The sequence below is a fragment of the Spodoptera frugiperda genome, chromosome 26 (genome assembly GCF_023101765.2).
Source record: "Spodoptera frugiperda isolate SF20-4 chromosome 26, AGI-APGP_CSIRO_Sfru_2.0, whole genome shotgun sequence".
Classification (NCBI taxonomy): Eukaryota; Metazoa; Arthropoda; class Insecta; order Lepidoptera; family Noctuidae; genus Spodoptera; species Spodoptera frugiperda.
This window is the reverse complement of record NC_064237.1, coordinates 11,838,510-11,852,591: the sequence shown is the minus strand read 5'-3', so window position 1 is coordinate 11,852,591 and position 14,082 is coordinate 11,838,510. Positions and strand designations below refer to the sequence as shown.

At 35.5% G+C, this 14,082-nt stretch overlaps 1 protein-coding gene across 1 annotated transcript; it reads right to left on the bottom strand.

The window, feature by feature from the left end:
• Nucleotides 1-1,852: 1,852 nt before the first annotated feature.
• Nucleotides 1,853-13,272, bottom strand: LOC118264430 (protein cortex). The gene is made up of 9 exons (XM_035576928.2): nt 13,109-13,272; nt 9,200-9,313; nt 8,002-8,197; nt 7,351-7,511; nt 5,375-5,523; nt 3,869-4,079; nt 3,164-3,368; nt 2,535-2,678; nt 1,853-2,082 (listed from the first exon to the last, which is right to left on the bottom strand). Exons 1-9 carry the CDS (start codon nt 13,136-13,138, stop codon nt 1,943-1,945), a joined length of 1,350 nt encoding a protein of 449 aa, XP_035432821.1. The 5' UTR covers nt 13,139-13,272; the 3' UTR covers nt 1,853-1,942.
• Nucleotides 13,273-14,082: the final 810 nt, after the last annotated feature.

Sequence of the window (14,082 nt, the reverse complement as noted above, 5' to 3'; positions counted from 1 at the left end):
CCGCCATTTCTGCTTCAGACGACGCGAACAAGGTGGTGTCATCTGCGTACCGTAGGTTGGATATTTTAACACCGTTTATTTTAACGCCACCTTCCCAATCCTCTAAGGTTTTGCGCATGATGTATTCCCCGTAGATGTTGAAGAGGATTGGAGAGATTACGCAGCCTTGGCGAACGCCCTTGTGGAATTTGAAGCAGCTCGACGTCGTATTCCCTATCGTGACCGTGCCATAACCGGTCTCATACAGGTTGCGGATCAGCGAAACGAGGTGGATGGGTACGCCGGTTTCCGCTAGCACCTTCCAAAGTTCTTCCCAGTCGACACAGTCGAATGCCTTTCTGTAGTCCACAAAGCACATGAAGATCGGGATGTTAAACTCGTAGCATTTTTCTATGATGAGCCGGATGTTTAAAATTTGCTCTCGAGTTCCTCGTCCTTTAACAAAAGGAAAGGAAAAGTATTTTAACTAAGAGTTAAATAAACGGCTGACATTTTTACGCTTTTGTCGATGGCATTGTGTTAATCGTTGTATATTACATTAGTTTTAAGAAAATACATAATTATGTCGGCTCCCGTTGTGTTTCCATTGAAAGTTTCATCAAAATGGGTACTTAGCGGAATGGGGTCTGAGGCCATTTGTTAATGAGATCGTTGGGCTATTTTGGTCTTTACTTGTAACTAGTTACCCATCCCGGCTTTGCCTGGCTGTTATTTTCAAAGATGTTTATTGTGTTACTTTTTTCCTTTATAAAAGGCTTCTCCATGTATATTTTTGTATTTTTAATAGGTACATCGTCACGCCTTTAATCTCCGAAGGGGTAGGCAGAGTAATGTACACCCACTTTTCACCATTTATGTTGTAAGTCCCATGTGGAGGAGCCTATTGCCATATATTTGGCATAATTTCAAACACCGTGCTACTACTGAGATTTTTTTGAAAAACTGATAATCGCCCAGTAATACTTCGCTCGACCAGCAAATCGAATCCAAGACCCCTTGCCCCGCAGTAAGTAGGTAATACATACTACAATTACATAGCTTATTATACTTAATTGACTATCATTCGTCAGTCCAAATATCATGACCGGGTCAGTTTGTCCCAATGTCCGTTTTGGTGTATTTTGCGCTCATCTAAATGAAATTCGAAGCATTTATTTTAACTGAACCATACTTATAGGCACTTTTAATAAGTCAAAAGAGAATGTGTCCGTCAGTCTGTCCGTCAGTGAAGCTAGGTGTTCATTCCAAGATGTAGATTCGTACGAATTCTAAGTACTACAAGTATGTCCTATTAACTTCAGTCTCTTAGATGATAATGACTTCATTAGCAGTTCTGGCAGCACAACAAAATGCACATACCACTGACGGTTACACATGAAGCTATGCAAAACCAGTATAAAATGACCGTCGAATGTAAGGACAGATCACACAATGCGAAGCCATGATAAACTGGTTTTGTATAGCTCGAGTGTAAGATAAAATAACGACCATTAAAATAAAAACAAAAGAACATTGAATTTTTCACATTCCCCGTACTTACATTATAATTTATTCTTTTCTCCAAACACGGCTGTTAAAATTGTAATTGATTCATTAATAAAATATACTGTAATTTTCTTAGGAAGTGTCAACTTAGTTTTAATGTTTCTATGAATATACCTACATATGTCATATTATTAAAAAGTCTTGTTCGAATTCTTTCGTCTGCTTATAATTTAGGTATGGCACCAATTAACTCCGTACAATAAGTAATAGTTATTTTTTGGTTTTCAGTTTAAGGATTTAGGTTTATTTATAAAACGAAATTTCCTCTCCTATTCCTAAGAATAAAAAAATATTGATACAAAGCATAATCACTTATTTATTTATAGTTAAATAAAATTTTAAATAAACATTTTAATAATAATAATAAAATTTGCAATAATTTAATAAATAACACGTTTCAGCGCAAGGAGACACCGCTGCAGGTCTTGTCTAGGAACACTGGTATCGCGGAGAATCTCTTGCAGGACTTCTTCCGTTTCCTCTTGTCTTCGGGGAGAAAGTTCCAGATGATCAGGTCTTCATCTGCAGTCGCTGTGGCTGTGGAAGCAAATTAGATAAAAGCAGAAAATAAGTAAATAAAAAACTGTGGGTGGTCGCAAGTCTGCACACAGAGACTGCTCTCGGGTTCGATCCCCGGGTCGGGCAAAGTAATACAGTGTGCTTTTCGGGTTTTCTAAAATTTCTCAGTATTAGCACGGAGTCTGGAATTGTGTAGTTGAATGTTACGTCGCGCACGCTACTCATGAATATGAATCCCAGTGTGACTTGATACCTGTAGAGTTTTTCTCCCAAAGTTTTCAAAAGTAGGCTAATATATTCATCAGAGGCCAAAACGGGGTTTTCCACAAATTCCCAACAGCCGGTTATACGTAACTCCTCTGGAGTTGTGGGTGTCTACAGACACCGATTGTTTACTATCAAGAGAATCGTCTGCTCGTTTGCCCCTTTAAAATATTCAATTAATTAAGTGATGTGATTTTGTAACTTACCAAGTTTGGTCCCGTCGGGGCTGAAGACCATGGTCCTGACGCGGTCGAGTCCGTGCCGGCCCTCCCCCCACTGGTCTACCATCGTCTCCGGGTCACTCAGCACCACCAGCTGGGAGCAAGGCTTTGGGGGTAATGACCCCCTGTCTGTGGGAAAAAAGAAAAATAAAATCTTTCCCTATCTAATAACGCATTTAGGGAAATTTTCAAGGAGAAGGAACGGGGTGGTTTTTAGTCAGTAAGAGTCTGACACTCCCTCTCGCCTTGCCTAAGGCGGGAGAAGCCATTGGATGATTTTCCCCCCTCAAAATAAAAGGGAAATTTTCAGATGTCACGTAGCCGAAGTCACAGTTGCATACAGAAGCTGGTGACTGAGTTTACATCAATTTCAATGAGTCTCTAAAGATCCTAATTTATCCAGGATAGTGCAAAATGTAGTCAATTTTGAATTTTTTGCCAATTCACGTGGTATCGAAGTTTAATTCAAAAGTGACCAAATAAAAAATTGCCTACATTACTTATCTCAGTAACGTAATAATCCACGTATCTATGTGGAATTATCCAAAGTTACATGCACAAATTTGATAATAATATGCGTTTTATATAGATTTGCATACTATCTTCGAAGTTACCTTCAAAAGTATTCCAGAGGCTAAGCACAAGCTCGCCAGTCTTCTTGCTGAACAGCATGGCGTCGAGGCAGTATTGGTTCCTACTGAGCGTGCGCTTGCGCAGCTTGCCGGTCGGCGCGTCCCACAGAGCCACGCGCGTCTGCAGGTTGGACGACACCGCGCCGATACCGAGCAGTGCGCTGCGCCATGGGTGCCAGGTTAATGCCTGAATGATAGTTATTATAGCATTAAATAAACTTTATAACACATTGGTATGTTACATAAACCATATCTTCAACTTTCAAAAAAAAAAAAAGCTATAAACAGTGATTTTTTTAACCTCGAGAAGGTAAGCAGAGTTACACATATTTGAAGTGACATTAACCGCTTATAGCCGGTATTTGTATAAGATACAATAGAAAATACATTGTGTCTAGATCTGCGTTCCGGCACATTACGGGTTATGGATTGGCCTTTGAAAATGTAAGAAAACGTTTTGCGTAATGAAAGTCGTGGACACACTTCGCATTTAACGAACATTATGGAAAGTTGGCTGACACGGATGTGTAAAAAATTAAAAATAGATATTTTATTGAGCTGCAATTACATTAATTTCAAAGTTCACTTATTTACAGAAAGTTAGACATTATTAAACAAAAAAATTTACCCCACCATATTTTATCATAGCGCTATCTTAAAAAAAGAATAGAACAAGAAATCTTCTACCTTAATAGTCCAGTCAGACTTTAAAGTGGAAACAGGCTGAAGACTAGGCCAGGAGAAGACGCAGACGAGGTCGTCATTGACGGCGGCCGCGGTGACGTAGCGCGCGTCCGGCGACACGCGCACGATGAGGATCGCGTTGTGGTGCGCCTGGCACCAGCTGATGGGCTGACTGCTGCGGGAGAACGCGCTCAGCATGCCCTGGGAACAGCCCCTGGTGGGAGTGGAAACTCACGTAAAGAAGGAAGAAAAAAATATTTATTTGGTACAATAACAACATCAGGCACATAAATTATAGGAAATAAAATATTCATGCACTGTGTAATTCTAATCAGCAGCAGTTAGCAGCGTGATTATGTTATAGCCGATAAACGAGAAGACCGAGGGGTTATAAGTGCGTTGCCGGAATTTTGAGGTTTAGGGATTTGAGGATTCGGGGATTGGCGATTAAGGGGGAGGGGGAGGCCGAAGGAGAATGGTAATTTCACTCACACAAGGCAACCAGTTGCCCAGCCACCGCTCCAACAGTGCAGTCAAATTGACTTGTTTTCACATGAATGGGTAACAAACATACACAATACGGATGATGACTGGGTCAAAAATAAATTATTACAACTTTTCAATACAATAAAATATTCAAAAATAATCACTCTCATTCATAAAGAACATCGGGCATTTTTGTATGGGACACTTACCTACGGCGAACAAAAATAAAATTAGGTACGGTGGATAGGCAATTAAATCTAGTTCACAATGGTATAGTTCCCATATCTGTGGGTCGTGGCAATAAGGAGAAATTGGACATTTAAAAAATATTTATAAATGTTTTTGGGCAATAATTGAAGAGGAAAAAGGGAATCAAAAATAATTAAAACAACATATTTTTCTCTTAACTTTTGGCGAAGGACTGCGATGATGATGACGAAGGACTGCGATGTAGTAAGATAAGCTAGCTACCTGCGCGAGCGCAACATATGTATACCAGTTTTAGGACTATGGGCGAGAGTGAGAACGAAATATGCACATCAACTTGACGGATTTAGTCTGATTGGGTTTATAAAAATACCACGGAGTGATATTTTAACTTACTGAGCGGTCGTTTAGTAATTAGGAAAAATAGTCAACTTAAAATATCATTTTCATTTTACTAATTATTTCCATTTTCCCATTATTGTTAATCAAAATAACTACACAATATTAAATATGATTGCAAACACTATCATTTAAAAATATTTTGGTTTATGTTCGCGACTTTTAAAAAATCGGGTAAAAAACGCCCGATGTCCTTTGATTAACTACTTAATTTTCGATTTTTTCTAGCTAAATTTCTAGAAATAAGTCTAAAACGTATGACGTCATAATAAAGTATTTCATACAAAATTCACAGAAAATATACATAGTTTTTGATGTATCGAAAAAAGTATTGATTTTGACTAGTAGGAAACAAGCCTATTCTATACATCATCACAAAAATTCTCCTATACAACATATAATATTACTAAGACTTACGTGACAAAGGAGTTTCCAGTGGGGCTCCAGTCCACGGCTGTGATGGAGCAGTATGGCGGCTTGGCATCCATGCACGAGCACAGCCCGCGCTCGATGCACTTACTCTGTGCGTTGTCGTGGACCTCCACAGACTTCAAACCAGTACCCAGCTGTGAATAAAGATATTTAACTTTAAAACATTTGTTATTGTCACAAGTCTCAAGTAATAAAAGTTAATGAAAATATACTATATAATATTATGTAGTTTTGAAACCACAACAAAACTCGGGGCATGTCACAGTAGTCATAAATGTTCGATTTAAAATAAGGTTTCTGGTCAATAGGTAAAAACACGGCTATAATAAATTATTTAAGTTTGCCAGTATTTCAGAATAATCCGTCAAAAAAAGGTTTGTAATAATGGAATTGGTAATAATATTAAATAGGTACGTGTTTGAGTTTGTGTATGTAATGCCGCGTTTTAAGCTAGTTACATAACGTTCGAAATGTGATAGGCGTAGTTCTCACTAACGGATTTCGGAATTTTATAAAAAAAATTGCCTTCCATTTTTTTTATTGATTTGGACTGAGAATCAATAGCCTTGTTACATCCTTGAATGTGTCTCGGCTTCAAAACGACATATTCTTAATGAAAATATACTCGATCTTAATGATAGGAAAATGCGTTTTTTGTCTTTATTTATTTATAGGACGAACATACAAATTTGAATCTACCTACATCGTGCAGAAAAATACGTTTGATTTTCTCACGTAATGAATATTGCATGATGGGAAGTAATTTTTCTAACGATACGAGAGAAAAAGCGACAATTTTTTTTAAACTCGTTATGTTTTTCTGGTGTAACGCACAACTTTTCAACCATAACTAACAATTTGTTAAAAATAGAATTGCCCTATAATATATTATACAGTATGTTAACTAATAGAGGGCGTTCCTTTAAACTTGTTAATCTATATCATTAATAGATTAAAATAAGAATATCAGCATAGAAAAATAAGCAATTAATTGCAACGTTGCCTTCCTTCAACTACGCATGCACAGAGTGTTTCTTTTACGTATCGATTTAAAATTTTTGATGAATACTTTAATATTTAAAAAAATTAAATTGTTTTTTTTTAATGGTAATATTTTTTTTAGCATGTATGGATGCTATACTATTGCGGGTTAACAGGAACGCCCTTTGTTAGTTAACATACTATATAGTCATGAATCATTACGAGGTCAAACAAGAAGATAATTAATGTTTTAACCTCTCAACTAACAGTTATCTGGCCAGTATTCATCACACTAATTGACACCAATGATACCTGTTTTTAACCCTTACCAACAATTATTACAACTCATTACACGACTTATAACTCTTATAGCATCTATGTTCATAGTGATAAGGTTGTTTTTTCAAAGTTTGAATGTTAATTTAGTCTAATGTATAAACATAGGAATGGATATAAAAACATAGGTCGAATTTGCCGGTAACTTCGACGGTGGTCCGTTGCATAACATATGACATCGACTGGTTTTTGGTAAATAACCAAAAACCTATTTACCAATTATTGTAATAATTAGATAATATGGGCAGTTAGATGTTACTGTTTTTTTAAAATTAAAATAGTATGCTCTCCACGGTCTCTAGTCCGTGCCCTTGTCACACAATTAGTTGTAGTTTTACAGTCAATAATTCTTATTATAAAGTAGTATTCACTTTTCGCCTGTATGAAGAAAAAAGGCGAGCTATTACTACAATACTACATATCGCTCATAATTCTTTGTATATTTCGTGCTGAGATTAGCAAAAATCGAAAGTAGCTTTTTGTATTAAAAAAATGATTAGTTTGGTTTAAAATTCAAGGCCGACCATAAATAAACCAATCGATCAATACAATTTTAATTCAGTAATCGTGATTGTCCAAAAATGACAAAAGGACAAATCTCCCTACTTTATTACTACCACGTTATTTAATAATATGATACTAACAATAAGCAGTTTCCCCTGGGGGTCGAACTTGCAGCAATGTATCTCGTAGTCCGTGACTCCTTGGCTGATGAGGCTCTGTGTCCGCCACGACCACTTGTGGTAGTTCCTGCCCAGCGCTGCCACCAAGATATTGTCGTTCGACCAGTCGAGCAACTCGGGAACTAACAGCAACAAAAACATAAATAAATAAAAATTAATGTTGTATTAACAAAGTACGTAAAGTTTTATTATAGTGAGACATACTAAATTACTTATTATGTTGTCGGTTAACTCACGTAACTGTTTGATGAGGAACTCGACTAGTTTCAAGCCATGTTAGAGGCTTATATTCATGAGCAGCATTCCGCGACACACGACGCAACAATCTCTAGTATGGCTTGAAACTAGTCGAGTTCCTCGTAAAACAGTTTGATTACTTCTATTATTACATAGAATAGACATTGAATTCCTTAATTCATTAAAAATAAAACTCGTTTGTTACCATCACTTGTTTGGGAGCGTTAAGTTTACACCCTATATGTAGGTCTCCCCCAATGGTTTTTCCAGATAGTCTGGTTGGAAGCGACCAGCATCCAGCGGCCTTTCTTAAATCATCTCTAGATATCCACCAAAAAAATAAGTACAATAATATTTTTATTCAGACTTCCTTACATGCAGCGTAGCTATAACTGGGCAGATCTAGGATGCTGTCAGCAGAAGACAGGTATCTCCTCTTCCTAGGAATGCAAGGCCACAGCTGCACGGCCTCGTCATCATCAGCCTGTGATGGTTCCGTCTTCATCGGCTCCAGGCCGAAAGCCTCGTCTAAATAACTCGCGTATTTCTTCTGCTGAAGGTATTTTGAATACTGTAACAGTGAATATAAAGTCGAATTTGTAATGTCAATGGTTAGGTACACCCTTTGATGCTTAACTAAAGGTACTTACGAATAAAGAGATTCATTGGATAAATTGTAGTGTGTGTGACTTTGATTCGTTTTATCTCAGTATTGTTATCTTATATGACAAAATAAATAAAATATGTGTCTAATATTTTTTCATTTTTCAATGCCTTATTGACGGACTGAATAAATTTTTAATTTTCATACTCCTTCATCACTCTTATTCCAGACTCTGTGTTATTCTGAGAGTTTTTGAAAATCCAAAACCCTACCCGACAACGAACAGAGATCCCTTGCTCAACGATCATGCTTGTGACCAATCAATTAACAAGGCAATTAAGTAAACCCTTCAGCCTTTTTTTTTGACCCTAAAGAACCTCCTCCTCCTCCTCATGGAGCCCTGTCGAAACCTTTCAGCCTACAATAAGTAAAAACACGCAAATTTCCTTCCCTCTCTTCTCCTACTTTAAAAAAATCCTAAAGATACATAGTTCCTCTTCAAAGACATGTCAGAATTTGGATTAAAAAATCCATAAAAAATAGATTTTCATGAATCCACTGGAGCAGCAAGGTGATAATTGTTTCCGTTCCATTTGTCTCAGCACCCCTGCTGAGTCTGCTGAGTCCCCACTCTACGCAGATAAAAAGCTCACTGCGCTATGCGTGCGTTTAACATACGAAATACATATGTATATAAACTTTTGTTTGTATGTTATTTTATATGTATGTATTAACTGAAACATTATAAATATAGCTGAAAGGAAAAGGGCTTACTTTTAACACTAGTTTAACAAATTTTATTTATACTATAATACTATAATTGTAAAGTAATATTCGATTCTTTTGTACACTGTGCATAGTATATAGCTTATGGCAAGAAATCATATAAATATCAGACTAATAAGAGAAAATCAAGGTTAACACGTAATTGTCCTTCTGTCTTCTGCTTGCCAATGGACCAGGACTTACCCAGACGTCATCAGTGTCATTATCCGTGGTACCCCATCGAATCTTCCTGCACAGCTCCGGAAATTGTTCCCTTGGTACTATGAACCTATCCACCCGAGGTCGCTGCCCATTCAACTGTAAACAAAATGTTTTTATAGCGAGCACCTCGAGAGCGCTACTGCGAAACATAACTAGTTTTCTAGTAACATTACTCGAAATACTGAGAAATGGTGTAAAACATACATGGAATAGGTAATGCGTTTTCCGCGGACGATCGCTCGATTTCTGGGAATGTGCGCAGTGGCTAAGCTAAGCTTCTCAGAATATGAGCATTCATGTGCACAGCATTGTTAGGCCGAGGTACGTTATTCCATTATTATTTATCAATTTTTATGTTTTGTTGCTAAACGATTAGGCCAAGTACGATAGTCTTGGTGGACTCGGGTTCCGAATAAAATCAGATTTTAAATGCTCGAAATTTGTATATTTTTATAATTTTATGAAATTTTTATATGAGACCGTTGGTGAGATATTTTTTGTAGTATAAGCACAGGTTACAGGTTTCATGTTGGTCAGTAAAATTTTTGTACATATAATTATGTAAATTTAAATAAAACATAGTCCAAGTCCAAATACTCTAAGGTTCAAACAAACAACAACAGTCCTGAAAGTTTTCGATTTCAACAAGTCAATATGTGAATTAAATTAAAAAAGTTTAAGTTAAAATCACATAACCAACTTAAAACAGCAGTGTATCAATAACTGCTGTAACACATATTTGAGATAAAGACACAGAATATCTACAATAAAAATACATATTACTCTCTGCTTTAAAGCTGTAATAAATAATTTGCTACAGTTGCATAAAACGTGTAAAAATAAATTAATCATCATAATTATGTTTTGCAAATACCATGAAGATCATGTTTACTTTAGACCATGGATCAAAATTAAATGTAGGTGTATCTTTTGCAAATACCTGGAAGATCATCGTTACTTTAGTTAGACTTTCGATCAAATATAGGTCTGAAATAGTCTATGACGTCACAATTCTTACAAAATTCTCGAGAAAACATTATCGTATAAAAATTTACATGACATGAAAGTCGAATCACTTATTCACACGCCCTGCTATACAAAATTGTGTTCTGCTGCAGGCTGCTGGGGTTATGGTTTTGGCAAAAACTAATAGCGTGGTTGTGACCTCTTACAGGTCTATTATATTGTTCATGAATGATTTTAATCCAATCTGGGTTTTTATTCTTCTTTAGATTTTTTTATGGCATAAGCCGGTAAATGAGCAGACATATCATCTCATGGTAAGCAATCGTCGCCGCCCATGGACACTTGAAACACCAGAGGCGTAAAAAATGCGTTGCCGGCCTTTTGGGGGTTAGGAATTTAAGGGTTGTTCGGGAATGCAGGTTTGGCAAGGGGGGTAATTAGCCTTTAGATAATTTATTTTTGTTTTGTTTCTTGTATCCGAAATAAACCGAATTATTAGATCTAAGCTATATAACAAACATACTTGTTTACGTCGACTATGTGCATATGTATACATAGTTACATAGTCAGGCATCATATACATATATCACTTTGTCTGCAAAGTGTACGTGTAAAGTGGCAGATATGTTATTGGAGGTAACTACTAGCAAACCCGGCAAACTCCGTTTCGCCACAAATGATTTTCCCTGTTTTCCTGCTTTTCTTTTAAATTTTCTTTGCTATAAACCTCATGGAGCCCGAGACCTTTCCACGGATGCAAAACCGTGGAAATCGGTTCGTGCGTTCTGGAGTTATAGCGTCAGGAAGGAAAACCCGACTTTTTTATATTATAGATTATCATACAATTTGGCTGGTCTGGAAGTTATAGCGAAATATATAGTATTTAGTTATTATAATGTACGTCTTGCGACTGTTATTCTATACATATTTGATTGTGTTGAGTGTGCTCTAGAACAATATAATGTAAATAAACTGTTATATTCAAATGGGAAGTAGAAAGGTACAAAGCATGTTTGATTACTTTAAGTATTATTGTGTCTTATTACTCTTCATAGTTATATTTTTGTTGTCCTAGTGTAAACATTTTTAATGTTTAGATTATCCAATTACAAATCTGTTTATGACCACAGATGTTTATCTCATGGTAACGATATTTGATTGTGTTAGAAATAAAATACCAGTATTTTCTCATATTAGTATGTAAGAGTGTAGATATAAGTTAGTTGTGAATTAATACATACGTACTTAGTTCTGACTTAGATACGCATTATTCCTTTTATATAAAAATTCTTTAACATTAAACTGAAATTAAATTATCACTTTATCACCTCCTAAATGAAGTCGGTTAACAAGCTGTAACCTGTAGCCAATTGATATGAATTAAACTGTCAAAACAACGACAGTTTAGCCAAGTCAATCGAAATAATCGTGGATGATACATTAATAACTACAACTCACGACTCAAAAATAACCTTTGGCAAATGATTGCAATTTTAACAGTTAATTATTACTTCCTCTACACATACATAGGTAACAGTTAGCAGTTAAATATTGATACTGGCGGCATGTCCTTTGACGTAAACCTTAAGACAGCTGTTGCCGTAGGTGTTAAGTCATAAAACGTGCATATTTATGTAACCATTGAACTCCAGCCGTCACCTGTTTACGATACGTTTAATTAGAACTTGATAAATGACGCTACACATGGTGTCTTTGTGAAAAAGTTCAAAATTTCAAAGTCAATGGGTGGCGATGTATAAAGTCCCACTGTATCGCCTCGCAAGGATCCCCAGGTCACGTGACTATGTTCTTTTCCATTTCACACATCACTAATGGCAATCATTTTGCCGCAATCATACGTAATAGGGGCCTTTAATATTACCTACGTGCCAGCATTTATGTACTGAACGTTTTTTTTCAAAACATTTATGTTTTGTAGCGAAAATATTTATCATATTAATAAATACTACGTGTTGCAACTAAAAAACAAAGTTATTGATGAAAAACTTTTGCTTCCATTTAGAATTGCTATGAACTAATTGTGTGTGCAGAGGTAGGTTTCTAATTAAAAAAGGTGTTAACTAATTAGACGTTTTTATGTATGTGTGTAGAATTTTAAGTTTATTTATTTGGATCTGGAGATCGTTATTCCTGGTATAACAAGCAAAAACTGTTAAAAGACGGCGTCAATTAAAAATTCATGACAAATATTTAAATTTTGCCGTCGTATAGGGTACAGTTTCACACATTCTCTGAGTCATTGGAAACGTGTGCTAGTAAATTATTCATTTAACCCATTTATGTGTGAAATAAAGATCAAGGGCAGGTCTAACCTTTGAATTAACCATTTATGGATTAGCAGTGTTAGGTATTCCGTAAATAAAGAATAATGATACCTTTAGTTCTGTTTATTTCAAGTTACATCGTAAATCTAAAAGACTCGGTGAGGCCACTTTTGTATTGTGATACGTCCTAACTTTATTACTAATAATTATTATCAATTATCAACGTAAATTATAAATACCATAAGTTTGTCGTTTAGGTAAATGTACCTCTTAATCTTTTCGTTTCAGCACGGACAAAGTCCTTGGTTAAAAGCTAAGTTAAGTAAAAAACCTTATATAATGGTGAAAAATTACTCATCAAAGTTCTAATATGTAGTTATAGAAATACATATACGTACTTATAGTATAAACACGTTAAAACAATCCATTTCTACAAAAAATAACGACGAAATCTAATTTTCAAATCTTAATGAATCTGGAATTCGTATTCGAATAATGTAAAACAAGTATTAGTATTGATACAGATAAGCTACAAAATAACACTTAAGCAATTACGCGTCAATATTAAAAAAATAGCCAGACGAGTCGACGCGATGTGAAGACTAAAATGGTTCACATAATAAAAAATAGTCATACTCACAGTTTTCTTACCAAACATTGATCTATTCATTGTAAATAAACACAGAAATTACACATTAATTATTAACTTTTTCTTAGTTTTTAAATGAAATAATTATATTATATTAAATAAATACATTTGTGCGGTTACAACTAAACTTTTATATTTGACATTTTGTGTTCCTTTTTTAGATTTACCCGCGTTTGCCAATTTTTTTATTGTGCATCAAAGTTGGCAAAGGTAACTGAGACATTCTGCCACGACGTAAATGCAGAGAATATTTTTAAAGTGTTAATTTTAGCCGTTTATTAATTAATTAATTTTAGATTGCCACGTTGGTCGAGTGGTCGCAATTGAGACTGCCGAACAAGGGGCCTTGGTTTCGATTCCCGAGTCGGGTAAGGTTTTTAGAAAAAAAATCAGTCGTAACACGGAGTCTGGAACGGTACCCAATATGCCGCAATAGGTTCACTCCCATTACATATCCCATACAAATTGATTGTAACAATATTGATTGTAACATTGTAAATAAAATATCTAAAAATTAAGTGTATGGGTTGGTTAAAAAGAAGGAAGTCAGATGGTCTTTGTTAAAGTGGAAATGCAAGTGTAATGATTGATGATAAACATAACATGGTGGTTGATGTTATCTATACTAAAATGTTGTTTAAATATTTGTTTAAATTCGTTAATCTCCGGAATTGAATCTCCAGGTTCGAATTGAAAATAATAAATATTTCATGTCCATTTATTGAAGTGTGTGTCAAATATGTTGTTGACCAAACAAAATATGATTATGAGTGAATTTTTGTATTTCTAAATATTAGCTGCCTGTGGCTGTAGTGTTTGCCCGTAGCAGTAACTAATGAACATTAATCACCACGCTTGCTCAATGATTATAATTAGAAATTATAAGTCCAAGTTTCCTTACGACGTTTTCCTTCACAGTTTGTCAGTGGTGTCTAAATAATCTTAGAAAGTACATATAACTCGAA

Bases quoted from the DNA above. Each gene is read 5' to 3' on its own strand.
- LOC118264430 (XM_035576928.2), bottom strand. From the start codon at position 13,138: ATGAATAGATCAATGTTTGGTAAGAAAACT. The intron at 4,080-5,374 runs GTAAGTCTTAGT...CACTCCCACCAG, and splicing joins ACTGGAAACTCCTTTGTCAC to GGGCTGTTCCCAGGGCATGC. The intron at 3,369-3,868 runs GTAGAAGATTTC...ACTATCATTCAG, and splicing joins AGTCTGACTGGACTATTAAG to GCATTAACCTGGCACCCATG.